Source organism: Mobula birostris, chromosome 14, assembly GCF_030028105.1.
Source record: "Mobula birostris isolate sMobBir1 chromosome 14, sMobBir1.hap1, whole genome shotgun sequence".
Classification (NCBI taxonomy): Eukaryota; Metazoa; Chordata; class Chondrichthyes; order Myliobatiformes; family Myliobatidae; genus Mobula; species Mobula birostris.
The window spans coordinates 92,836,355-92,862,163 of NC_092383.1; the positions used below are offsets into that span (position 1 = coordinate 92,836,355).

The 25,809-nt window shown below is 45.0% G+C and overlaps 1 protein-coding gene across 2 annotated transcripts; it reads right to left on the bottom strand.

Moving 5' to 3' along the window:
• Nucleotides 1-10: 10 nt before the first annotated feature.
• LOC140210105 (acidic mammalian chitinase-like) lies at nucleotides 11-23,860 on the bottom strand. 2 transcript variants are annotated; one of them, XM_072278944.1, is made up of 13 exons: nucleotides 23,613-23,860; nucleotides 18,782-18,932; nucleotides 17,466-17,495; nucleotides 17,172-17,373; nucleotides 15,039-15,095; nucleotides 11,777-11,942; nucleotides 8,454-8,578; nucleotides 7,734-7,860; nucleotides 7,433-7,615; nucleotides 5,631-5,747; nucleotides 4,132-4,270; nucleotides 2,465-2,749; nucleotides 11-130 (listed from the first exon to the last, which is right to left on the bottom strand). In XM_072278944.1, the coding sequence occupies exons 2-12, from the start codon at nucleotides 18,804-18,806 to the stop codon at nucleotides 2,472-2,474; spliced, it is 1,449 nt and encodes a 482-aa protein (XP_072135045.1). In that variant the 5' UTR covers nucleotides 18,807-18,932; nucleotides 23,613-23,860; the 3' UTR covers nucleotides 11-130; nucleotides 2,465-2,471. The 2 variants fall into 2 exon arrangements, with proteins under 2 accessions (XP_072135045.1, XP_072135046.1); XM_072278945.1 differs by lacking the exon at nucleotides 18,782-18,932 and having other exon boundaries at nucleotides 23,613-23,859.
• Nucleotides 23,861-25,809: the final 1,949 nt, after the last annotated feature.

The following is a 25,809-nucleotide window of genomic DNA, read 5'->3' on the forward strand; positions in this document are numbered from 1 at the left end:
GTGGACACCATTTATCTGCTGGAAATAATGACTTTATTTTATTGTTTCAACTGCAAGAATTATCTCTGAGCATGACAGTTGATGAAGCAGCATCATCTTGCTGTTGTTATCCAGCGGAGGTAAGTGGAGTCTGGAACAGAAAAGGCATGTTTCAGTTCTCTTATCCAAGAGGAATCTTTCAACATCAGATCAGGGTCATCAAAAACAATTTTTTGAAGTATCTATTTTTTAAAAGTTTACTTCTCCTTAACAGCAACACATCCATCACCCAATGGGTCAAAGTTAAACTTCCTAAAAAAGATCCAAAACTTTACTTCCAATCACTTTCTGAAAAAAATCATGTCAGCATCTTCATCTGAAATAATATCTAGTAACCATGTGCAGAGGTTATTGGCTACCCAGTCTATAAGATAATTTTATCTTATTATGAGATTCTAATCTTATTTTATCACACTACCTAATCGAAATATAACAGTGTAATAGGATGGCATGAGAGTGTTGGATTCTTCTTCTCATGTTCTTGATATTATTGCTTGTTTATTCATTCGTACACACTTCATGTTTTAGTTACAAATGTTGCAAAGATTCGACATGACATCTAAAACTTTGACAACATCTCTAGATGTGTGGTGGGGAGTATATTGACTGGTTGCATCACAGCCTGGCATGAAAATGCCAATGCCCTTGAATGGTGGTGTTATGGCTACCTGGAGAGGATGAATCTCAGAATTGTATATTGCATACATACTTTGATAATAAATAAACGTTTAAACCTCTGAGTGGAAAATCCTACAACAAGTGGTGGATATGGCCCAGTCCATTACGTTTAAAGTCCTCACCACCATTGAGCACATCTGCATAAAAAGATGTGATAGGAAAACAGCATCCCTCATCAAGGACCCCATCTTCCACCTCATGCTCTCTTCTCACTGCTGCCACTCGGGGGAAGGTACGTTAGCCTCAAGACTCACACCACTAGGTTCAGGAACGGTTATTACTCCTCAACCATCAGGCTCTTGAACCGGAGGGAATAACTTCACTTGTCCCCTCACTGAACTGTTGAGGAGGGTTTAAACTAACTTGGCAGGGGGATGGGAACCTGAGTGATAGGGCTGAGGATGGGGCAGTTGGTATACAAGCAGATAGCATTGACCGGTTCAGGCTCTTGAACCAGTAGGGATAACTTCACCCATCTCTGAACTGTTCCCACACCCTATGGTCTCACCTTCAAGGACTCTTTATCTCAATGTTCTCAATATTTATTGCTTAATTTTTTTTTATTATCATTTATTGTTTTCTTTTGTATTTGCAGACTTTGCTGTCTTTTGCACACCCGTTGTTCGTCTGTCCTGTCGGGTACAGTCTTTCATTGGCTCTATTATGTTTCTTGGATTTATTGAGTATGCCCCCAAGAAAATGAATCAGTGTAGTATATGCTGACGTATATTTACTCTGATAACAAATTTACCTTGAACATTAAGCTTTGAAAGACCAGCAAACCATATGCTTTCAACATCCTGGGGGTTACCATTGACAGGAAACTGACTGGTCGAGCCATATAAGCACTGTGGCTACCAGAGCAGGTCAAAGGCGAGGAATCTTGCAGCGTGTAACTCGCCTCCTGACTCCCCAAAGCTTGTCTGCCATCTACAAGGCTCAGGCCAGGAGTGTAATGGAGTACTTGCCGCTCGCCTGGATGAGTGCAGCTCCAACACTCAAGAAGCTTGACATCATCAAGTACAAGACAGCCACTCGATTGGTGCCCCTTCCACAAGCATCCAATCCCTCCACAATCGAATAGCTGTAGCAGTGTGTACTGTCTACAAGATGCACTGCAACAACACACCAAAGTTCCTAAGGCAGCACCTTCCAGACCCACAACCACTACCATCTAGAGGGACGAGAACAGCAGATACTTGGGAACACCACCACTTAGAAATACCCCTGCAAGTCACTCACCACCCTGGTTTGGAAACATATCACTGTTCCTTCATTGTTGCTGGGTCAAGATCATGGAATTCCCCCCTGACAACACTGTGGGTGCACATACACCTCAGGGTCTGCAGCCGTTCAAGAAGACAGCTCGTCACCACCTTCTCAAGGGCAACTAGAGATGGGCAATAAATGCTGGCTTAGCTGGCGATACCCACATCCCGTAAGTGAACAAGTTTTTTTAAAAACACCCTATTAACTTGAGCAGCAACTTTGAGGAATCTATGGATGTAGAACCCACTATGACTTGGTACCTGGTACAGAGCACTATGATGGTATGCATGCTCACCCGACACCTAAACCATCCCACCAACTTGTGCGGCAACTTTGAGGGATCTTTGGGCATTAACCCCAAGATCCCTCGGTTCCCCCACATGATGAGGATGAACAAATTCTACTGGGCAAATTCCGCGCTGCACAAACCAATGACTTGACGCCCGGTAGAAAGTTTTAGGTTGGCGGGCATGCTCACCTGCTCTTTAAGGCCAGTTGCAGCATTCACAGGAAGGATCAAAGACCAGCACCGCTGGGCAGTGCCTCACATAGGTCCTTCCATAGGCGCACTGGTAAAATGCGTTCCTGTCCTTGGGATCAGCGTAGATACCACCAACCTTGCCGGCGCAGAAGCCACTGCCGCCGCCACCGCCGCCACCGCCACCGCCGCCGCCGCCACCGCCACCGCCACCACCCCCACCACCGCCTGGGGCCTGAGTGGGAGGAACTGCCGGAGCCAACGTTGTCTTGGACGGAATGCAATCTGGAGAGAAACAAACTCTGTTAGTTCAACGCCCGATTCAAAATGGACACTAACTTCAGACCAAGCCCAGGCAAACCAAAGCAAGTTGCTGCATCGCAAAATCTTCACAGTCAGAAGTGGTAAGAGGGAAGTGACATGCTGAGCTCTGTCCACAAGGCTCTGCAGTTTCTTGCGGTCATGTGCAGAGCGGTTGCCGTACCTAAACAGCGTTCATTTTATGGACTCTGTCCATACTTTTTGCTGCCTCAGGAAATCAGCCAGCAAAATAAAGTCTCCACCCAACCTGGATATTTTCTCTTCTCCCCTGTCCCATCAGGAAGTTTCTCACTAATTTTTATAGATGCACCATAGAAAGCATTCTTCTAGGGTGCATCACAACCTGGTATGGAAGTTGTCCTGTCCAAGACCAGAAGAAGCTGCAGAAGATCGTGAACACGGCACAGCACATCACACAAACCAATCTTCCGTCCTTGGACTCACTTTACACCGCACGCTGTCGGAACAGTGCTGCCAGGATACTCAAGGACACGGCCCACCCAGCCAACACACTTTTCATCCCTCTTCCCTTCGGGAGAAGGCTCAGGAGCTTGAAGACTCGTACGGCCAGATTTGGGAACAGCTGTGATAAGACTGCTGAACGGATCCTGACCCGGATCTGGGCCGTGCCCTCAAAATATCCGGACCTGCCTCTCGGTTTTTTTGCACTACCTTACTTTCCCTTTTCTATTTTCTATTTATGATTTATAATTTAAATTTTTACTATTTACTATTGATTTGTACTCCAGGGAGCGCGAAGCGCAGAATCAAATATCACTGTGATGATTGTACGCTCTAGTATCAATTGTTTGGCGACAATAAAGTAAAGCAAGAAGATACAAAAGCCCGAATACACAAACCACCAGGCCTAAGCAGAGCTTCTACAGCGGTAAAATAAGAATACTGAGTGATCTCACAATCTACCTCATCATGATCTTGCATTTTATTGTTAACTTCCCCCACACTTTCTCTTACTAACTTGTACATCTTTGAATTGTGACCATCCACAGGGAACCCACAGAGTCACAGGAGAATGTAGAAACTCCTTATGGGCACTGGCAGGGATCGAACCCCAACCTCCTGATCGCTGTAAAGCATTATGCTGACCACTACGCTCTCGTGCCACCCCTACACCCCATATTGACATGCTATTGACATATCTCCAGGTACCTTAGGGTGCTTGGAGTTTCACTTGCATGAAAATTCAGAAGTGTTTTCGTAGTCAAATCCCTGCTAGTCAAGACTGAAATAACTTCAGGAGCTCTAAGAAAGGCAGGAACTGGTGGTAAGGTCGCCTTCTGTGTGAGCAGACCACTGCCTGAAGTTTGACAGATTCTGACAATTACCTCCAGAAATCTCGAGGCCATTGTGCAGAGTGCTAGTGAGAGGGTAGGGTCCCTGGTGACAGAAGGCGCCAGTGAAGTCGTCCAGGGCAAGATCCCACACCATGGCTCCTCCAAAGTTGTTCCTCTTCAGCCACTCGACCTGGAAGACAATGTTCACAGGTTTATACCGACAATCCTTACTCACCGACAATCTTGGGTCAAAATCCAATTAAGGACATTCACGGTAGGCTAGCTGAATAGAAAAAGATTCTCCTGAAGTCATGGAAATTCCCAGCTCCTCTCCACAAGCAGTGCCTCACGAAGGTTTATGTAATGTACCGGGGGTAGGGATACATTGTAAGCAGATAAGCAGAAATCCCCAGTTTCCTTGGTGTGCTATTTCAGGTTAGTCTCTGCGGGTCACAAGGAACTACTTAAATCCACCGGAATGTCAGAATATAAATTAAAAAGTACTGTAATTGAAACACTTAGACCATAAGACATAGGAGAGGAATTAGGCATCAGCCCATTAAATCTGCACCACCATTCTATCACGGCTAATTTATCCCTCTCAACCCCATTCTCCCGCCTTCTCATAAACTTTGACACCCTTACTAATCAGGAACCTATCAACCTCCTCTTTAAATATACCCAATGACTTGGCCACCATGGCAGTCTATGGCACAGAATTCCACAGTTTCACCATCTTCTGACTAAAGAAATTTCTCCTCATCTCCGTTCTAAAGGGATGTCCTTATTTTCTGAGGCTGTGCCCTCTGAGCCTGGACTTGAGATACCATCCACCTCAGCAGACACTTAGACAGCTTTTCCTGGTAGTCAACTGTGTGGTTTGCACAATTATCCTTGCCTTTAGCATTTAATAAGGTTCGGGATCTAAAGTCCAGCTTCCCAACCTGGAGTCCGGAGACCTCTTTCTTAATAGTAAACACAAAAAACTCTGCAGATGCTGGGGTCAAAGCAAAGTTTCCATGGATGCTGCCCGACCTACTGAGTTCCTCCAGCGTGTTGTGAGTGTTCCTTTCTTAATGGTATTGGTCCATGGCATAAAAAAGTTTGGGAACCCCTGATCTAAGGCCAGCATGACTTAATAATTTTACAAAATTACAATATTATTATATTTCAGTCTGGTGAGCACAGAATGATCTGAAGACCTGGTGTGCAGCATTGAAATGGACAAGGTTTTATTTATGGAAATAGCAGAGTAACAGACCATTCCAACTCAATGAGCCTGCCCACCCAGTTATACCCATGTGACCAATTAAACTACTGACACATACCTCATTGGAATGTGGGAGGAAACCAGGTCACAGGGAGAACGTACAAACTCCTTACAGTCAACGGCAGTAATTGAACCCCAATCATTGGCACTGAAGTAGCCACCGTGACAGGTGTAGCAGCGTGATTCTGAAACTTTTTGCTCAATCACTGCTGGTTCAGTACAATACACATTACAGCAATCATTCAAATGGGAAGAATTGAACACTAAAGGTCAAAGATACCTTGTCTCCAAAACTCCTCTGGTTGTCATTCCCGACCCAGATTCTATTTTTGAAGGCGTACGGAGTCACCTGTGGGGCATTCCACACTTCGGTGGCACCATTCAAAAACGTACAGATCTGTTGGAAGAGTGAGATGGTAGATTAGAACCCACTGTGGTCAAAACTCAGCGGCTGTTTGTCGTGCCCTCTATGTCCGTTCTTATTTTGTCTTTTTTATTCAATATTCATAAGACCATTAGACCATAAGACATAGGAGCAGAATTAAGCCATTTGGCCCATCAAGTCTGCTCCACCATTCCATCATGGCTGATTTATTATCCCTCTTAACCTTATTCTCCTGCCTTCTTCCTGTAAACTTTGATATCCTTACTAATTAAGAACCCATCAACCGCCTGAGGTGGCGGGATGGAGATACGTCTCTACCAAAGGAGGTGTAAGGTGCTCCTTCCCTCCATTACCCTGAAGGTCACCCTTGGGCAAGGTTTAGCACTTGCTTAGCCCCCTGATCAGGGTCTCATAAAACCATGGGAGCAGGTGGTGGATGGTGGTATGAGCAGCCGGTGCAGATCACAAGTCCTGGTTATGCGACCACTGACACCAGGCAGACAATCTCTGAACAGTATTGATAATGACTGGGGTCACCCATCTTGTAAAGACACTGCCCAGAAGAAGGCAATAGCAGACCACTTCTGTAGAAACATTTGCCAGGAACAATCATGGTCTTGGAAAGCCCACGTTCACCCACATCATACGACACGCCACATAATGAAGATGATGATCAACCTCTGCTTTAAATACACATGGTCTCTCTAATTCTGGTCTGAAATGAGAGCTGTTGTTCAACTGCTCGACACTCTCTCATGCTGCAACAAATCGAGGCGAGAAGACTGCAACTAGCGGGGCACTATCTACACCACCCCGAGCTACCTGCCAGCCTAGTCATCATATGGGAGCCCAAGCACGGGAGGATGAACTCTGGGCGCCCTCCCAAGACTATGGTCAACACGCTCCTAGAAGACAGCGGCGCGGCTAATGTAGATGAACTGAACACACTGATGAGGGAGAGGGAGAAGTGGAGAGTCTGTTATTGTGCCTGACGCCGGCCCCCTAGGGCTGAGTCGACGTAGTAGTAGTACGTTGCAACACACACAAAATGCTGGAGGAACTCAGCAAGCCAGGCAGAGCAGATCTTCTCTTATTGATTCGATGAGACATTTCAGGCACCCTCCACTCTCGGAGTAAAAAAAATTGCCCCTCGTGTCACCTTTTATCTTCCCCACCTCTCACCCGCACCCTTAAAAGCATGTCCTCGGGTTCTTGCCATTTCCACCTTGGGGTAAAGCTCTGGTCACCTACCCTATCTATGCCTTTCATAAGTTAAAAAAAATCCCTTCAGCCTCCAGCACGCCAGAGCCTGGGTTCCCAGTCGGTGCATTGTAGGAATCCATGGCATGAACAATGTTGAGAATCCCTGCTCTAGAAAGAACTATTTGACTTTGCTTCTGCCTGAACCAGGAAAACATCCTGGTAAACCATTTCTACGCCTTGTTCACAATCTCCACATTCTTCCTGTCATGAGGAAGCTAGAACTGAACAAGATGCCAGATGTAATCTGACTAAAGTTTCATTTAGCTGCAATGTGGATTGTGGGTAGGTACATGGGATGTTACCTACAATCGTACAGCTACTCCCACTGCTCAGTTCGGAGGGAGTTTTCTTTTGGTCCACCACAGTATAAAGTTATTCAGTACATACATACGGAGGATAATACTGAACTACAGCAGCAGCTTCGGCGTTCGTACCTCATAGTAAGCCAAAATCCCAGCCTGCCTGGTGTATTTGCCAGCTGGCCCAGCCCCCCCTGCTGGAGCAAAGACCCCAGTGTCGGATGAGGTCAGCAGGAAGGTGTGTCCGTATGTGGGGAAACCAACATTCAGCTTCTCTGCTGGGGCTCCTTTGTTCTTCCAATAGTTCATTGCATATTCCTGCAGAGAAAGAGACGGGCAGTCAGGGTCGGGTCGGAAAGATTTGGCAAGAGCTAGACGCCAGTCTAGAGAAGAGAATGGAAAGGTTTGGCAGGGTTCCCTTTTCTTCAGTACCTACCACATTGAAGTACAGGTTGGTCTGATCCTGGTTATTAGGGAAGGGGTAGAGGGGGCTATTCTCCCCTGTCACATGACTCCAGGGTCCGTAGAAGTCGTAGGTCATCACACTGATGAAGTCCAGAACCCTGCAAGAGAGGAGACCAGAGTCACTCTGTCTCTCTGTTTACCAAATTAACAGTAATATCTCAACCACCACGCAATGTGCTCTGACCCCTCAATCTGTGGACGGAAGGAAAGCCAGTATAATTACCCTTAACACGGTAGTGTAATGCTTCACCGTTCTGAGTGTAAGATCCAGGTTAGATTCCTGCTGCTGTCCATAAGGGTGTTTGAACATTCTCCCCACCTTCCTCCTGGTGCTCCGATTTCTCCCACACTCCAAAGACATACGGGTTAGGGTTTGTGAATTGTGGACAGACTAAATTAGCGCCAGAAGCATGGCGACACTTGCGGGCTGTCCAACACAATTCTAGCTGATTCAATTTAACGCAAAACAATGCGTTTCTCTGTATGTTTTGATGTATATATGACAAATAAATTTATTTATGTATCGATTTAGCACAGAGTAGGCCATCCCAGCCCTTCAAGCCCTGTTGCCCAAGCAACCCTACAACCCCAGTTAACCCTAACCTAAAAGCTAATCTTTAATGTTTAACCAGTCAAACTCCCGAGAAACACACAGGTAAAGGTTGAGTTTTCAGTTCAGATGAACACTCACTGTCCAAGCTGAGGAATCTCATAGCCAGCATCGATGGTACTCTTTCCACCGGCCACAGCCGCTGTCAGCAACAGTCTTGGCTTCCCACTGCTCCTACCCTCAGCCTCAAAGGCCGCCATCAGTTCCTGCGGGTTGCAGAGGTCAAAGTTCCTTTATTGGTGTTGCTTCATTATTGCCATAGGTACCAAGACAGGTACAAATCATTTGTCTGTGTGCAATCCAGACTCATCATTCCATACATTAGGAAGTAAAAAGAAAACAGAATCAGTACACTCAAGATACTGCAGGAAGCAGTCAGGCAACATCGAAGAAGAGGAATAAAGGTTTGACTTTCAGGCCGAGACCCTTCATCAGAGTTCTTTATTCCGACCTGCTCAGGATTTCCAGCACCTGCAGAATCTTTCATTGCCACCATCAGGAAGCTGGTACAGACACACACTCAATATTCACTCAATACTTTAGGAATAGTTTTATCCTCCTGCCACCAGATTTCTGAATGGACATTTAACACATAAACACTACCTCGCTACTTTTTTTTATTTCTATTTTTGCACATAGTATTTAATTTAACTAGTTTGTATAACCAAGTGTGTATATGTGTATATGGGGTGTCAGGGAGGGGTAGCACCTCTGGTGGGGGAACATGTCGCGTCCTTTTCAAGGCAGTTAGTCCACCTTTGGTCCCTACCTGGCACTCAGCTCTCACCTTTGGCTCCCCGTAGCTGTTTGCATGCGACAGCGGCCACACCCCGGGCAACGGCTTCGACAAGCCGGCTAAACCAGGTGAGGGTAGCCGACGGGTCTCAAACCCTCGGTGAGATAGGGAGTTGTCTATCCCAGCATGTGAAGACAGACTCCGGCGGATTGAGCGGACGAGACCAATGGAAGGTCCAACGGTCACGAAGGCGGTCTCTGCAAGTGTCGTGGAACGTGTAGAGCAGGACAAGACACAGAAGATGTCCTGGTCATCCACTGCGCCTAGTCCCATCTCCAGCCGTCTAGACTCTGTCTTGCCACTGGATCCAGATGGGAATTGGGAAGAGAGAGTGAGGCTGACGCTGCGCAATTCTCCCTCACTTAAATCCAAATCACGCGCTAGTCTCGACACCATCATTATGGTGTCGAGGTCCTCTTCGACGTCAACGATGGACGAACAACAACAAAACAATGTGTATATATATATATATGTATATACACACTTTCCCTAATTCACAGGTTTTTCTTCTCTATTATTATGTATTGCATTGTACTGCTACTGCAAAGACAACAACTTTCATGATGTATGTCTGTGATATTAAACCTGATTCTGAATCCCTTGTATTTATGTGGAATATAGTTACACTTACAGAGAAAGTGCAGTACAGATAGACAAATAAAATCCAGTGCCCATGATGAGGTCAATTGGAAGATCAAGAGTTCAAAGGTACATCTTTAGTATACAATAGAGCTCCTCTTGTTCCCTTTATTAGGGGGAGACACAGAGCCTGTGGCATGTCAAATAGTCAGGTGAATGATTAGCTTTTGTGGTACTGTAGATCAGGGTCTTTATTGGGGGCCTGATGGTAGGAGGATAAAACTGTTCCTAAAGTATTGAGTGAATATTCAGTGTGTGTCTGTACCAGCTTCCTGATGGTGGCAATGAGATATTCTGCAGGTGCTGGAAATCCTGAGCAGGTCAGGAATAAAGAACTCTGATGAAGGGTCTTGGCCTGAAAAGTCAAGGCCCCCAATGACAATAAACTTGACTTGACTTGCTTGGTGGGTGGAGGGTGCTGATGTTTTTTTAGCGGAAGTGGGTGAACGTGGGGAGGGTCGATTCTTTGCTGCTGCTTGTGCATGGGAAGGGGGAGTAGGGAATGTTTTAATTGTCATTCATTCTCCTGTTTTTGTGGAAGTCTGTGAAGAAAAAGAATTTCAGGATGTATATTGTATACATTCCCCTGATATTAAAAGGAACCATTGAATTATTGAACTGTTGAATCTGAAAGCAGTTATTGAGGACAGGAGATGGGATGTTATGTTGAAGTTGTACAAGACATAGGTGAGGCCTGATTTGGAGTATTGTGTGCAGCTTTGGTCACCTACCCACAGGAAAGATATAAATAAGGTTGAAAGAGTAGAGAGAAAATTTACAAGGATGTTGCCGGTATGACCCGAGTTATAAGGGAAGATTGAATAGGTTAGAACGTTATTCCTTGGAACATAGAAGACTGGGGGGAGATTTGATAGAGGTATACAAAATTATAAGAGGTATAGGTAGGGTAAGAGCAAACAGACTTTTTCCACTGAGGCTGTGTGGGACTACAACTAGAGGTCATGGGTTAAGGGTGAAAGGTGAAAAGTTTAAGGGGTACATGAGGGATTCTTCTTCACTCAGAGGGCCATGAGAGTGTGGAATGAGCTGCCAGCACAAGTAGTGCATGAGAGCTGAATTTCAACAGTAATAGAAGTTTGGATAGGTGCATAGGTAGTAGACATATGGTGGGCTAAGGTCCAGGTGCAGGTCGATGGGACTAGGCAACTTAAATGGTTCAGCATGGACTGGATGGGCCAAAGGGCATGTTTCTGTGCTGTACTTTTCTATGACTCCATGGATAGAAACTGTTCTTGAGCCTGTTGGTACGTGTTCTCAGGCTTTGCCTGATGAGAGGGAAGGGCAAGACAGAATGACCAAGTCTGGAGGGGCCCTTGCTGATGTTGACTGTGGGAAGTGTAGACAGAACCAATGGGAGTTTCCCTGAGTGCTCCAGTTTCTTCCCACATCCCAAAGATATACATCCAGTAGGTTAGTAGGCCACTGTAAACCACTCCTAGTGTGCAGGTGAGAGATGGAATCCATGCTGTAAGGAGGGAGAATGTAAAAAATGCGGATTAACATAGGTTGGGAGTAAATTGAAAAGGAAGGTTGGCATGGATTTGGTGGGCCAGGAACTGACTTCCATTCTGTAACTCTCCAAGATTATATTTGTTGTTCCTCTCCATGCCTCGTGGCGCATCGGGTGGCAACCTTATCGTTTCTTTAGCATTTTTCTCCGTTTTTTTACGAGGCCGAGTTGCTAGCTCAGCACTCAACCCAGCACGGATGGAAAGCATGCAAGGAGCCAGCCGGTTTCGAACCTGGGACCACTCGCCTCCCAAGTCCAGTGCGGACACCACTACACCAGCGGCCGGCTAAATAGAATATATGGCAATGCATAAATTCCTTCATCTAATCTGTGGAAAACTATTCCTGGTGAGAATCTTGAGATTAATTTTTAATATATAGAATATATTCAACAGTTTAACCGGTGGTGAAGCACATAGTTAATTATATATGACCTTACCTGGACCAGAACGGTATAGAGGCGTTTATCAACAGCACGACTCCCTCTAGACCCAGGATATTCCCAATCGAGGTCCAAACCATCAAAGCCATAACCCCTCAGGAAGCTGATCACAGACTTTATGAAGATCTGGCGAGTTCCTGCTGAGGCCACCATCGTGGTGAATCTGCGAGGAGATGAGACAAGCATCAGGAGTGATGCATTTGGTCTTTGTAACACAAATATTTTTAACAACTTGGTACCCTCTAATATTTCAAAATAAACCAGGCAACCTTTAATATCTTCCCATCATAGAATTGATATTTGTTGCATTTTTTTTCAACCCTAATAATTCTACCGATCTTCATAAGTTTCAGAGTGATATTTCTTCACTCAAGCTTTGAATTCTCATCCTCCAGCAATGGTAGCTGTCAGTATAGATCAGGGGTTCCCAACTTTTTGTATGCCATGGACCCATACCATTAACCCAGGGGTCTTTGGACCCTAGGTTGGGAACTCCTACTTTAGGGTGACCACAGTTTCTCTGTTCTCTGCAAAGAATAAATTCTATGTTTCTTTCTGCAAAGAATAAATTTTATGTTTCATTCTTGACTTCCAAACCTCCAAATCACAAAAACACCAGGATCCAACAGCTACATCCCCTCCTAAAGAAGTAGGCAGGCTTTTGTCAGACCCTAAGAAGCAGAATTAGGCCGTTCGGCTTATTAAGTCTGTTCCACTATTCCATCATAGCCGATTTATCATGCATCTCATCTCCATTCTCCTGCCTTCTCCCATTTTTAATCCTTGACATCCTTACTAATCAAAAATCTATCAATCTTCGCTTTAAATACATCCAATGACTTGGCCTCCGCAGCTGTTGGTGACAATAAATTCCACAGATTCATCACCCTCTGGTTACAGAAATTCAGTCTCATCTCTGTTCTAAAGAGATGTCCTTCTGTTCTGAAGCTGTGCCCTCTGGTCCTAGACTCCCCCACTAAAGGAAACATCCTCTCCAGGATGTCTTTACAGGCATCCGCTAGTCTCGTGAGACCATGGATTTGTGCCTTGGAAAGTTTCCAGGGCGCAGGCCTGGGCAAGGTTGTATGGAAGACCGGCAGTTGCCCATGCTGCAAGTCTCCCCTCTCCACGCCACCGATGTTGTCCAAGGGAAGGGCACTAGGACCGATACAGCTTGGCACCGGTGTCGTCGCAGAGTGATGTGTGATTAAGTGCCTTGCTCAAGGACACACACGCTGCCTCAGCCAAGGCTCGAACTAGCAACCTTCAGATCACTAGAACAACGCCTTAACCACTTGACCACGCACCTCCAGTCTATCTAGGCCTTTCAATATTTGATAAGTTTCAAGGAGTTCCCCACCCCCTCATTCATCTAAACTCCAGCGCGTACAGGCCCAGAGCCAACAAACACAACTCATACGTCAAGCCTTTCATTACCGTGATCATGCTTGTAAACCTTCTCTGGACCTTCTCCAATGCCAGCATCTCCTTTCTTGGATTAAGGGCTTGCAATACTCCAAGTGCAGTCTGACCAGTGCCTTATAAAGCCTCAGCATTACATCCTTGCTTTTGTATTCCAGTCCTCTCAAAGTGAATGATAACATTGCATTTGCATACCTCACCATGGACTCAACCTGCAAGTTAACCCTTTGTGAAAATTTCCCTGTACAGTGGGAACAATCCAGGCTCCTAAGCTCCAGCTCAGTACTATAATAACTCTGTTGTTAGATACTGTCAGGTATAGATTTACCCATTCCCTCATTAAGTACCCAAGTTCCTGTAAAAATTATTCCTTGTACCTGGATTCACCTGAGGCATCAGGTACAATGATACTTTCTGAAAATGACATTATCATTATTTCCTGGCAGACACCTACATTACTCAATTTGAAATCTGTACACTGCTCAGTTTAATAACGCTCACTGAACAGGTTACTGTACTGTAATCCCCTATATATTTATTTAAGACTACAAGGATATCTTTTCCAAAACAGGTTCATTTGATAGCCCAAGCAACTAGAAGTGAAGTAATTGTCATCTGACACCCAAATACAAAATTTCCATCTTTTACACAGACGCAATGTTACATGGTCAGGCGTTTTGCTCTGCAAATAAGCTTTTGGACCAAGGTAGACATTCAATGTTTCTTCAGAACCATTACAAGAACAACACCTGAAATAGATGGTTTGGTCACTGAACTCACTGTTGTCAGTAGGATCCTGTTGTGAATAAATTGGCAGCTGCTTTTCCAACACTTCAAAAACATGTAATAAACTATAAAACGTTTGGAGGTCAGATGCCGAAGACCCAGAGCAACACACACACACAAAACGCTGGAGAAACTCAGCAGGACAGGCAGCATCATTGGAAATGAATCAACAGTCAGCATTTTGGGCTGAGACCCTTGTTCAGGACTGGAAACGAAGGGGGAAGGCACCAAAATAAGAAAGGAGTGGAGAGTAAGGATAATAGAAGGTGATTGGGTGAAGCCAAGAGGGTGGGAAAGGTAAAGGGGTGGAGGGGAAGGAGTCTGATAGGAGAGGAGAGTAGACCACAGGAGAAAGAGAAGGAGGAGGGGACCCAGGGGAAGCTAATAGGCAGGTGGGGAAAAGAGGAAATAAGCCAGAGTGGGAAGTAGAAGAAGAGGAGAGGGGGGAGAAAAAATTCATTTTTACCAGAAGGAGAAATCAATATTCATGCTATCAGGTCGGAAGCTACCCAGACAGAATAAAAGGAGTTTCTCCTCCACTCTGAGGGCCCCTTCATATTGGCACAAGACCTTGGACCGACATGTCAGAACAAGAATGGGAATTGGAATTAAAGTGTTTATGGTGGATAGAAGGGAGGTGCTTGCTGAAGCGGTCCCCTAACTTACAACAGGTCTCGTCAGTGTAGAGGAGGCCACATCGGGAGCACCGGGCACAACAGACGACCCCCAGCAGGTTCACAGGTGAGGTGTCTCCTCACCTGGAAGGACTGTCTGGGGCCCTGAATGGAGGTGAGGAAAGTGGTCAATGGGCAGCTTTAGAAGTCTGGCCGCTTACAGGGCTAAGTCCCAGGAGGGAAATTAGTGGGGAAGGGCAAATGTACAAACGTTTGTACAAGGGAATCGTGGATCCCAGCAGAAACTGGAGGGGGTGGAGATAAAGATAGGCGGTAGGATCCTTTTGGTAGGGAGGGGGTGGAGATAAAGATAGGCGGTAGGATCCTTTTGGTAGTAGCGGGATGTGTGGAGAATGATGTGTAAGTTTCCATCTTACTTCTGAGTTCCAAAGTTCCAGCCACCGATCGACAGGAGAGTCTTGAGGTTTGCATTCCTGTGGGAAAAAAAATGAAGAAAATATTGTTTTAGAATAACAATCGGAGGGACAGGACATTGCTTGGACTTTGCAGGAATTTCTGTTCTTTTGCCGTTAAATTTAATTGAGACAATTTGCCCCAATGTGCAACCAGCAGGATTCGGAGATAGTGAGGGGCAAAGTCAGTGAAACATGGCCCTTAAGCAATGGGCCAGTCTCACATTGTGGGCTGAAGGGCATGTATCCATGATCTATGATCAGTGATTCAGGAACAGCTTCTTCCTCTCTGCCATCCAAATCCTGAAAGTACGTTGAACTCATGAACACTACCTCAGCATTTTATTTTGCACTACCTACTTACATATTAAATATATACATACACTTACTGTAGTTCACAGCTTTTTCTCTCTATTATCATGTATTGCATTTCACTGCTGCGGCAAAGTTAACAAATTTCATGACATATGCTGGTGATATTAAACCTGATTCTGATTCAGATTCTGATTAAATGATATTTATTGCAAGTTAAACATTTTTTCCAGAATATCCCCTGAACAATACGCATGGAAGAAATCTTAAACAGAACAGATTCTGCATATGATCGAAATGCTGAATAACACACACACACACACACACACACACACAAAATGCTGGAGGAACTCTGCATCTATGGAGGGGAGTAAACTGTCGATGCTCTGGTCTCGACCCAAACCGTCGACTGTGTTTATTCCCATTCATAATTGCTGCTTGACCTGCTGAGCTCCTCCAGCACTGTATGCATGGCTCAAATCGTTCAAACGGGTCACAGGTTGACAACGTCTCCATCAAATGGAGTGTGACATCTTATCACTGAAAACATGTGGAAAACCACAAGCTGCCTTGTGTGTTTGCAGGTGTCTGGGGGGAACTGAATCATATCTGGTAATATCCTTCTTACTCTAGGCGTAGAACAGGTCTGCACACATGGTGGGCATACAAAAGGTTCAGTAGCTGAGACAAATTTGCTTGATTGACTATGTCAAAGAACATCAGGTGAAACACTCGGTGATTACAGGATGTTTTGTTGCTTAAAGCAAGAAACTGGGTGAATTTTTGGTTGAGTTGAGCCTAATTGGACCCAGATCTGCTCCACCCAGCTGTAATTTCATGGACATTTTCCAATTTATGAAAATAGAGACACGAGAGATCACAGATGCTGGGAGCAGAAGGAACACACAAAACGCTGGAGGAACTCAGCAGGTCAGGCAGCATCTACAGACAGGAATAAACAATCAACGTTTCTGGCTAAGACTCAGGTTCTGATAAAGGGTATCAGCCCAAAATGTCGACTGTTTATTCCACTCCATGATGCTGCCTGACTTGCTGTGTTTCCCCAGCAGTTTGGAACATAGAACACTGCAGCACAGTACAGGCCCTTCGGCCCACAATGTTGTGCTGGCATTTTAACTTACTCTAAGACCAATTTAACCCTTCCCTCCCACATAGCTCTCCATTTTCCTATCATCCAGGTGCCGACCTAAATTTGCTAAATCTCCCTAATATATCCGCCTGTACCGCCACCCCTGGCAGGGCGTCCCACGCACCCAACACTCTCTGTGTCAGAAACCTACCTCTGACATCCTCCCCCCATACTCTCCTCCAATTACGCCCCCCGCCCGGTATTAACCATTTTGTGAGTGTTGCTCCGGATATCCCTTGGGGTTATATGAAGCATCATCGGTAGGAAGGGGGAAGAATTTACCACGTTTCAGGTCGAAATCATAAAACCGTAAGACACTGGAGCAGAATTAAGCCACTCGGCCCGTCAAGTCTACCTCGCCATTCCATCGTGGCTGGTTAATTCTCCCTCTCAACAGCGCGCCTGCGTACTTTCAGAATCGGGATTAATTTCACCGACACGTGTTGTTTTGCGGCAGACGCGCAGTGCAATACATTAATTACGATAAATTACGATAAGAAATATATATTCAAATGTTGCATTGAATAGGTGGTGAAAATAGTGTTCAGAAATCTGAAGGCAGAGGGAAGCTGTTCCTAAACTGTTGAGTGTGTGTTCCATCGTTAATATTGTCAGCGGTTATTGTGCGCTCATACTTGTTCTTAAGGCTGTTGATTTCGTGGTAGAGTTTTGGGTCGTTCCATTCGTAGGTGGTGATCTCGTTGTTCTTCATCCCGGCGAAGGCGTAGATCACATGCGTGCACAGGCAGGGGTCCACATTCTTAGGCAGGTGTTTCCCCTCTCCGGGTCTGTACTGAGCCCAGTTTGTGAAGTAACAAACCAGTCTGTAGGCAGAGCCTGCGGGCAGGAGACAGGAGTGAGGAGAACACCTCGACCCAACAGAGAGAAAGGGAAGCAATGATTTGAGTAACGCAGATTGAGAGACTCACCCAGTTGCAGGCACGCCAGCAAGACCACCGCTGTAACAGAGAACATAGGATGTGTTACAAATACGATCAACCCTTGCCGAAGCCTTTGCTTTTATACAGTAATGTTGTTATGTCCTCAACCCATCCTCCCTCCCTCTCTCTCTCTGAGTCATACTCTGTTCTTTAACGAGCTCACCTAGAAACATGCATTCTCTGATATCGTAATTCACCTTCTTGCCCTGCCACCATCAGGGAAGGGATACAGAATCTTGAAGGCCTACGCTCACCGTTTAAGGAACGGCCCCTTCCCCTCCACTGACCGATTACTGAACCCACACTCCCTCGCAAATCCCCTATTGCTCTGTCTAGTTTTGTGAATTTATACCTACGGAATATTCAAACGCCTAGATAGAGTGGATGTGGAGGGTTATCTCCCATACTGTGGAGTCTAGGACCAGAGGGCACAGCCTCAGAGTAGAGGAACATCAATTTAGAACAGAAATGAGGAGGAATAGCTTTCGCCAGAGGGCAGAGTCCGTGGAATTAACTGCCACCTATGGCTGCGGAGGTCGAGTCATTGGGTTTACTTACGGCAGAGATTGATAGGTTCTTGATTAGTAAGGGTCCTATATTTTATGGTCTATTTTAAAATTTGCAAACAACAACTAACTCAAAAAGCAGTCTTAGACACCAAGGAGTGGATAGCTAGGATGCAGATTGGTGGAGTGGAGAGTTCGGTTTCAGATTAGTGGAGTGGACAGGTAGGTGACAGATTGGTGGAGTGGAGAGGTAGGTGACAGATTGGTGGAGTGGACAGGTAGGTGGGAGATTGGTGGAGTGGACAGGTAGGTGGGAGATTGGTGGAGTGGACAGGTAGGTGGGAGATTGGTGGAGTGAACAGGTAGGTGACAGATTGGTGGAGTGGACAGGTCAGTGGTAGATGAAATGTAACTACGAGGAACACTTCATGTTTCTCAGAGTTCTATGCCACCATTGTCTAACTCAATAACTTTATGGCTGATCAATAACTGATCAGGTGCATCTGTAAAACAACGTGAGCTACTCTCAAGAAGCTAGATGAATACTCTTCCCATTCTTCTGCACTCCTACAGAAAAATACTGAGGGATCGCGTATCCACCAAGGACACAGTGGGTAGCAACAACTGCAAATCATATTAACAGAGTCCAGCAATGGTGAAGTTATGCTGGTTCATATAAAAAACAAAACTCTAGAAATAGGTTAATTTATCCTTATGCTCAAACAATCTAAACACGAATTGTTATCAAACAGTATACCTGACAGTATCAACCTGTATTAAGAAGCAAAAGGCGTGTACCTGTTGCAAGAAGAAGCTTTGCCATCTTTCCACTGGTCTGATGCTGACTTCAACAGCCTCTTTTATATAATTTTCTTATCAATGGGAATAACTAAATCTGTTCATTATTCACTTTATTGCAAGGAAGAGGTCAGTCACAATGGTCCTCCTGCTGTTTGCAAAGGGGAAATAACAGTCCTTATCTTAACTTCATAAAGGCGTCTTTGCTTTTTCTTAACCAACAACCAGACCTTTTGCAGTGTTGACCTTCATTTTATTCTCAAGCCTGTTTTTATGGTAAGAATAGAGAAATGGAAATTTTTGAGTTGAAGTTGGCCACGTATACTCATTGTGGGGGTGAGGTGAGTAAAATTGAAGTGGTAGAAAGCCAGTATGAGGAACCAGTAAGTAGCTCAGTACTGACTGTGGACTTAAGGAAGATGATGAAGACTGACCACTCCTCACAGCACACACATGGCTCCTCTGATGAGCGAGTTAGCAGCACCAAGTTTCTAGGAGTGCACATAATGGACGATCTCACCTGGTCCCTCAATACTACCCATTTGGTCAAGAAAGCTCAGCAGTGCCTCCACCTCCTGAGGAGATTGAAGCGAGTGAGGAGATTGGTCTCTCTTCTAACCATTAGAGATATTTATCAGGGGCTTTCCATAAGCAGGGCCCTTAGCATTGTCAATGACTCTTCCCATCTGTCAAACAATCTCTTTGACCCCCTACCAGGAGGTGCTGTAGAATTAGGACAAGAACTGTCAGGATGGGAAACAGCTTCTTCCCCAGGCTGTGGGAGTACTAACGCCCTGACAGCACCAGGTCTCACCATGCGTGAAGCCCCTGTAGCATTATTACTATTTGCTTTTGAACTTGTATCATAAATGCACCTTATTCTTTGTCAATTTATTTGTGGTAATATTACTGTATGTGTTGTGTGTGTGAGTTATATGTACTGTGTTGTGCACTTGGTCTGGAGGAACGTTGTTTTGTTTGGTGGTATACATATGAATGACGATAAACTTGAACTTGAAGTTGAAGTTGGTAGTTTGGAAAGGGAAAACTGAGAATAGATTTATTTAATTGCATTAATTTAAACTGAGGTTGGTATGGTGGTTAGTGTTCCTATCTCACAGCTTCAGATACCTGTCAATAGATTAAATAAGTAGAATTCTCGCTCTTAACTCAGTAAATTAACCAACATACCCATGAACAACCAGGCCAGGGAGTGAGCCATCTTCTACACCCACTACAGTCCAGCTGATGACCCGGAGTGATGAATGAGTGGTGATTTATTCCAAGGAGTTACACTTCCTGTTATTGTAGCCCCTGGACTTGTGCCTCTGATCAAATAGCAAAAGTGGAGTCATGGAACCATTCAGCCCATGGAGTAAGTGCTATCCCATTGAAGGGTAGGTCACTCAGTCATTCCACTGGTCCTTTCCACGAAACCTGCCAATCATCTTCCTTCTGCCAACCTATTTCCCCTTTGGAGACCCCTGACAGAATCTGTGATCAGAAGAGGTGATCCTTTCGCCCAATAGATATGTCAGTTCAAGTCTGGCCAATGGCTCACCTGTAAGTTCTGGAATGCCCTGGAATCTGCCACTTTATTATTTATTTATTTATTTATTGAGATTCTGTGTGGAATGGGCCCTCTGGCCCTTTGAGCCACACTGCCCAACAATCCCTGATTTAACCCCTGCCTAATCATGGGACAATTTACAATGACCAATTAACTCCCCAACCATCTTTGGACTGTGGGAGGAAACCAGAGTACCCAGAGGAAACCCACACAGTCACGGGGAGGACGTACAAACTCCTTACAGGCAGTGACGGGAATTGAACCCAGGTTTGCTGTACTGTAAAGCTTTGTGCTAACCACTACACTACCATAACCACCCTGCAGCCATGGTAAAGTAACTCCCTGACCAAATTCCAAGTATTTTGGAACAACAGGGCCCTACATAAACGTAAGACAAGTTTGTATCAGGAGTTTAGAACAAGGGGTCCTGAAGCATCGTCATCTGTGAGTCCTGAAGATCGAAAGCTGTAGGTCGATCAGAAATCCTGCAGTTGAGCCATGTTAACCACAGCCTCGAGTCTGTATCTGTGAGAGCAATGGCAATGTTGGAGACCTGATATCTGCGAATCTGCGTGTTTACTGGAGACTGGACCAAAGAAGATAGCCTGTCCTGTGGTTAGAGGACTATATACCGTCCTTTGCTAAAGTCTTGGGCACATATGTATAGCTGGGGCGGCTACGACTTTTGCACAGTACTGTATTTGTCAATGTGGAGCGGAGAGCGAGCTTGCAAATCTGATGGGAGCAAACGATGTTGGGAAATGTGAGGGTGCACCCTCGCAGGAGGGGTGGGGGACGGGTGGCAGAGAAGGGAGGGGTGACGTGGGTGCAGACACACCCAGCCCTGAGGCACCAGGCAAGGTCATTATTCCCAACAGTTGGTTTATTGGACATCACGGAATGTCTCTCTGGTACTTTCCACTCCCTCCCCTCTCCCTTCCCCTTTTCCTAACTGTGATTTCCCTGTCACTCATATCAGAATCAGGTTTATCATCACTTACATCATGAAATTTGTTTTTTTTTTGTGGCAGCAGTACAGTGCAATACATAAAATTCCTACAGGACTATGCAAAAGTCTTAGGCACCCTTTCTGTATATACTGTATACTGTATGAGCTATATATATACTGCATATGTGCTTAAGACTTTTGTACAGTGCTGTATGTGTGTGACTGAGTGGGTGGGTGGGTGGGGAGAAAGGGGTTTGTTTCAATGTTGCTACTTTTATTGTGTTCTCTGTTGTTCAGCTGAGCATGTGGGCACTGGAATGTGTGGCGACACTTGCGGGCTGCCCCCAGCACATCCTTAGGCATCTTGGTCATTTACGCAGACGATGCATTTTACCGCAGGTTTTGATGTAGCTGATAAATAAATGTGAATCAAGTGCATGTGGCAAAGGAGTAGGCACCTGCAGAAAACCTTCTCTTTTTTATATCAGGGTTTTGTGTTTTTTGGCTTAGCGAATGAATGGAATATTATGATTTGACAGATAAAATGTTTGTCAAGGTCTAAGAAAGACCTTGGGGACTGTGATGCACAAGCTATAAATGGTAATCTAGCCAAATAAATCACACGTCATTTGCTTAACCTGCCAGATATCCTTTCCAAATAATGACGCTAGCAGGTTGAGACAACAGATTTAATTTCTCTTTCTCAGCCACCACGGGTGAGTCATAAAAGGAACATTAAGAAAAGGACAACAGCCTTGGCTTTAAGCATTAGCATTCATTCAGCTGAATCCAGGCATTCCCACAGGTATAGTTTTATTCTCCCATTCAAAGTGTGCACAAAAGGTGTTGAGCTCATCAGGGAGTGAGGCATCACAGCCATTCATGATGGGAGAGCATGACTTGTACGGTTCAGAAATAACATCTCCTGCTTGCTGACAATCAACACTGGCACACCTCAGGGATATGTGCTTAGCCCACTGCTCTACTCCCATGATTGTGATGCTCAAGCACCATCTATAAATTTGCTGACAACAGAAGTATTGTTGGCAGAATTTTGATAGTGACAAGGAAGCATACAGGAGTGACATAGATCAGAGTTGCTAAAAAACTAATTTCACGACATATGCCAGTGATAGCTGGCCAGTGGGTTTAGTGGCATCAGCACTGGACTTCAAGATCAATGGTCCTGGGTTTGAATCTGGCCAGCTTCTTGCATGCTTTTTCCACCTATCACCTCCCACCTGGCTTCACCTATCACCTTCTAGCTTGCACACCTTCCCCTCCCCCTCTTTCTTATTCTAGCATCTTCTCCCTTCCTTTCCAGTCCTAAAGAAGGGTCTTGGCCCAAAACGTTGACTGTTTATCGCATTGTGTGTGTACGTGTGTGTGTGTGTTGCTCCTGATTTCTAGCATCTGCAGAATCTCCTGTGTTTATGTGAGTATGGCAGGCTTTCTCTACTTCCTTTGAAAACTCAGCCAGCTTCAAAATAAATGTATTATCAAAGTTCATATATGTTACTATATAATACCTTTTAAGATTAACTTTCTTACAGGAATGCTAAAGAAATACAACAGAAGCTATGAAAAACCCTACAAAGTCTGACCAATGACCAATGTGCAAATGAAGGCAAAAAGTGCAAATTTTAAAAGTCAAATAATAATACTGAGAACGTGAGTTTTAAAAGGGCAATAGAGGTGAAGGTTCCAAACTTGCATATTTGAAAACACAAGTTCATACCCCACCACGGCTGTTGGGAGAACACACACAAAATGCTGGAGGAACTCAGCAGTTCAGGCAGCATCTTTGGACGGGAATAAACAGACGACATTTCGGTGCAAGGCCATTCATCAGGACTCACCAGAGGGATTAAAGTTCTGTTCAAAAGTTAAGTATGGAATTAAAAGAGAAATCAATTTCACTAATGTTGATCATGAGAATACCGGCTTCAGAGGGGAAATTAAAGTACAACACTTGAAATAAGTTTATTATCAATCTGCGCCCTGTAAGGCATGAAAATGCCCGACACAGGCCACTCATGGTCTGAGTCGACGTTCCCCTCCCTTATAGTATGTATATGTTGCCATATATACCCAGACATTCATTTTCTTGCAGGCATTCAGAGTAGGACAAAAAAATACAATAGAGTCAATGAAAAACTACACACAAAGACCGTCAAACAACCAATGTGCAAAAGATAAATTGTGCAATTACCAAAACAAAATTAAATAAATAAGGAAATAAATAATACTGATAAATAAATAATACTAATAGCAATACATAAAAGTATTAAATAATAAGTTGTTGTCCTTACTCGTTCTGGATTACACCTTCAGTCTGTGGATGGGTACCTGCTGTTGGCAATGCCTGTAGTCTCCACACGTACAAAGGCCAAAAGGTGCCCGCTTCCTGTTTCACTGAAGCCCACCTGGAGAACCCGAGGAACAGGCGGACACGCAGAGAGAGGTTCTGGATGTTGGCTACGGAGGAAGCCAGCAAAGACTGAGGGAGGTGAGGCCAGATGCACCAGTGCCTAATATCATCCCAGGAACGAGTGAATGACCTCACCGATTGTGTTTAATAGGTTGAGCTATAAACATCAGAAGATCGCTGTATCACCATGTCATCCGCATGCACATCTGACTCAAAGGTCCAGATACTCAACCACAAACCACAAACCACAACTCATGCTCCTTCTGCCACTGGCACAGAGTGGAAGTCAGCCAAGAAACGCCCAGGACAGAAAAGTCTGCAGAAAGTAGTGGACACAGCCCAGTCCATCACAGGCAAAGCCCTCCCCGTCACTGAGCACATTTACAAGGAGCCCCGCCACAAGAAAGCAGCATCCTTCATTAAGGACCCCTGCCAACCAGGCCATACTCTCTTCTCACTGCTACCATCAGGCAGGAGGCACAGGAGACTTCGATCCCACACCACCAGGTTCAGAAACAGTTATTAACCCTCAACCATCGGGTTTTTGAACCAACATGGATAACCTTGCTTGCTCATCACTGAACTGATTCCACAACCTGCAGACTCACTTTCAAGGACTCTACAACTCAATATCATTTATTTATTTTATTATTATTATTTAGATAATTTGTCTTCTTTTGCACATTGGTTGTTTGTCAGTCTTTGTTGGTGTAGAGTGTTTTCATAAATTCTATTGTATTTCTTTATTTTTTATAAATAACTGCAAGAAAATTAATCTCTCAAGGAAGTATATGGTGACATATACATGTCATCATAATAAATTTACTTTGAACTTTGAACTTTGAAGGGAATCCACTCTACCACTGTCTTGGTGTTAGGAGTGGGGGACGTGAGTGATGTTGATCTTCCCAGCACAGGCGCAGTTGCCAGTTGGGGTTTGGAGGCCATGTTGTGATTCTAATCTGCATGGTTGCCGGTGTAGAGAGGAGAGAGTGGACTTCTGTCTTTTACTCAGAGGGTGGTAGGGAGTGTCAGCCTCACAGAGATGATGACAAAGGCTGGATCTCTCTCTATCTCTATATCTATCACTTTATCTTGCTCCCATTCACCATCACTCTCTATTTCTCCTTTTTCATTCTCCCCACTCCCTCTCCTCTCCCGCCCCATTCCTACTCTTCTTTTTCTCTGCCCACCCTTCCCACATCATCCATGGGCCCCCCTCCCTTATCACAGCCTTCTCAGCAGAGGCCTCACTGGAAGCTTTAATCCCTGCCATTGTTACTCTGTGGTCGGGGCTTCGAGTGTTAGATTCCTGCCCCCCCCCCTCACTGCCAGGAACCTGTGCCCCAGAAGCAGGTGCGTGTCATGTGTAAAGTGTAAAGCTGCTGTACTCTCTCTCCCGTGGTCCATTGCTCACATTGGCCTCTTAGTGTCCGTCAACCAATGGGCTGGACCAGGGACCTATCTCCTCTGCAATGCTGGAGCTGAGAGCGTTCCTGTCATCAGGGGAGCCACCTCACATCTCCCACACTCTGTGCTATCCAGGAAACTTTACATTAGGCCGTAAGACCATAATATAGGAGCAAAATTCAGCCAATCAGGTCTCCTTCTTCTTCTCCGTCTTGTTTTACGGCAGTTGGCACCCAGCTTAATGGTGCATTACCGCCACCTTCTGCTCCAGAGTCTGCACTAGACTTACATTCTAAATCCCTTCACCCAATCACACACACACACACACACACACACACACACACACACACACACACACACACACACACACACACACATACCCTAACATACACTTTATCCTCCCACCTTTGGCCATCCTACTACCCTATTCCTGCTTATCCTTCATATCCTATAAAAAACCCCTGTATCCCTTAAGAAAGCTAAAAATACCTTGACCTGTGCTCTCTCACCAATGCCCAGCAACCCTTTTAATGTGAATTCCTGCACCCCCAATTCCTTTAGATTAATTATCATCATCTGTCTCTGTAACTGCCAATCAGGTCTGCTCTCCAATTCAATCGCGGTTGATATTTTTTAGCCACATTCTACTGATTTCTCCCTGTAACTAG

What these genes read in the sequence shown, in the direction of transcription:
- LOC140210105 (XM_072278944.1), bottom strand. Translation starts at nt 18,806, where the DNA reads ATGGCAAAGCTTCTTCTTGCAACAG. An exon ending in GCTGGCGTGCCTGCAACTGG is followed by an intron (nt 17,374 to 17,465) that starts GTGAGTCTCTCA and finishes TCCTGCCCGCAG; the next exon opens with GCTCTGCCTACAGACTGGTT. An exon ending in GAGATTCCTCAGCTTGGACA is followed by an intron (nt 7,861 to 8,453) that starts GTGAGTGTTCAT and finishes CCTCTCTTGCAG; the next exon opens with GGTTCTGGACTTCATCAGTG.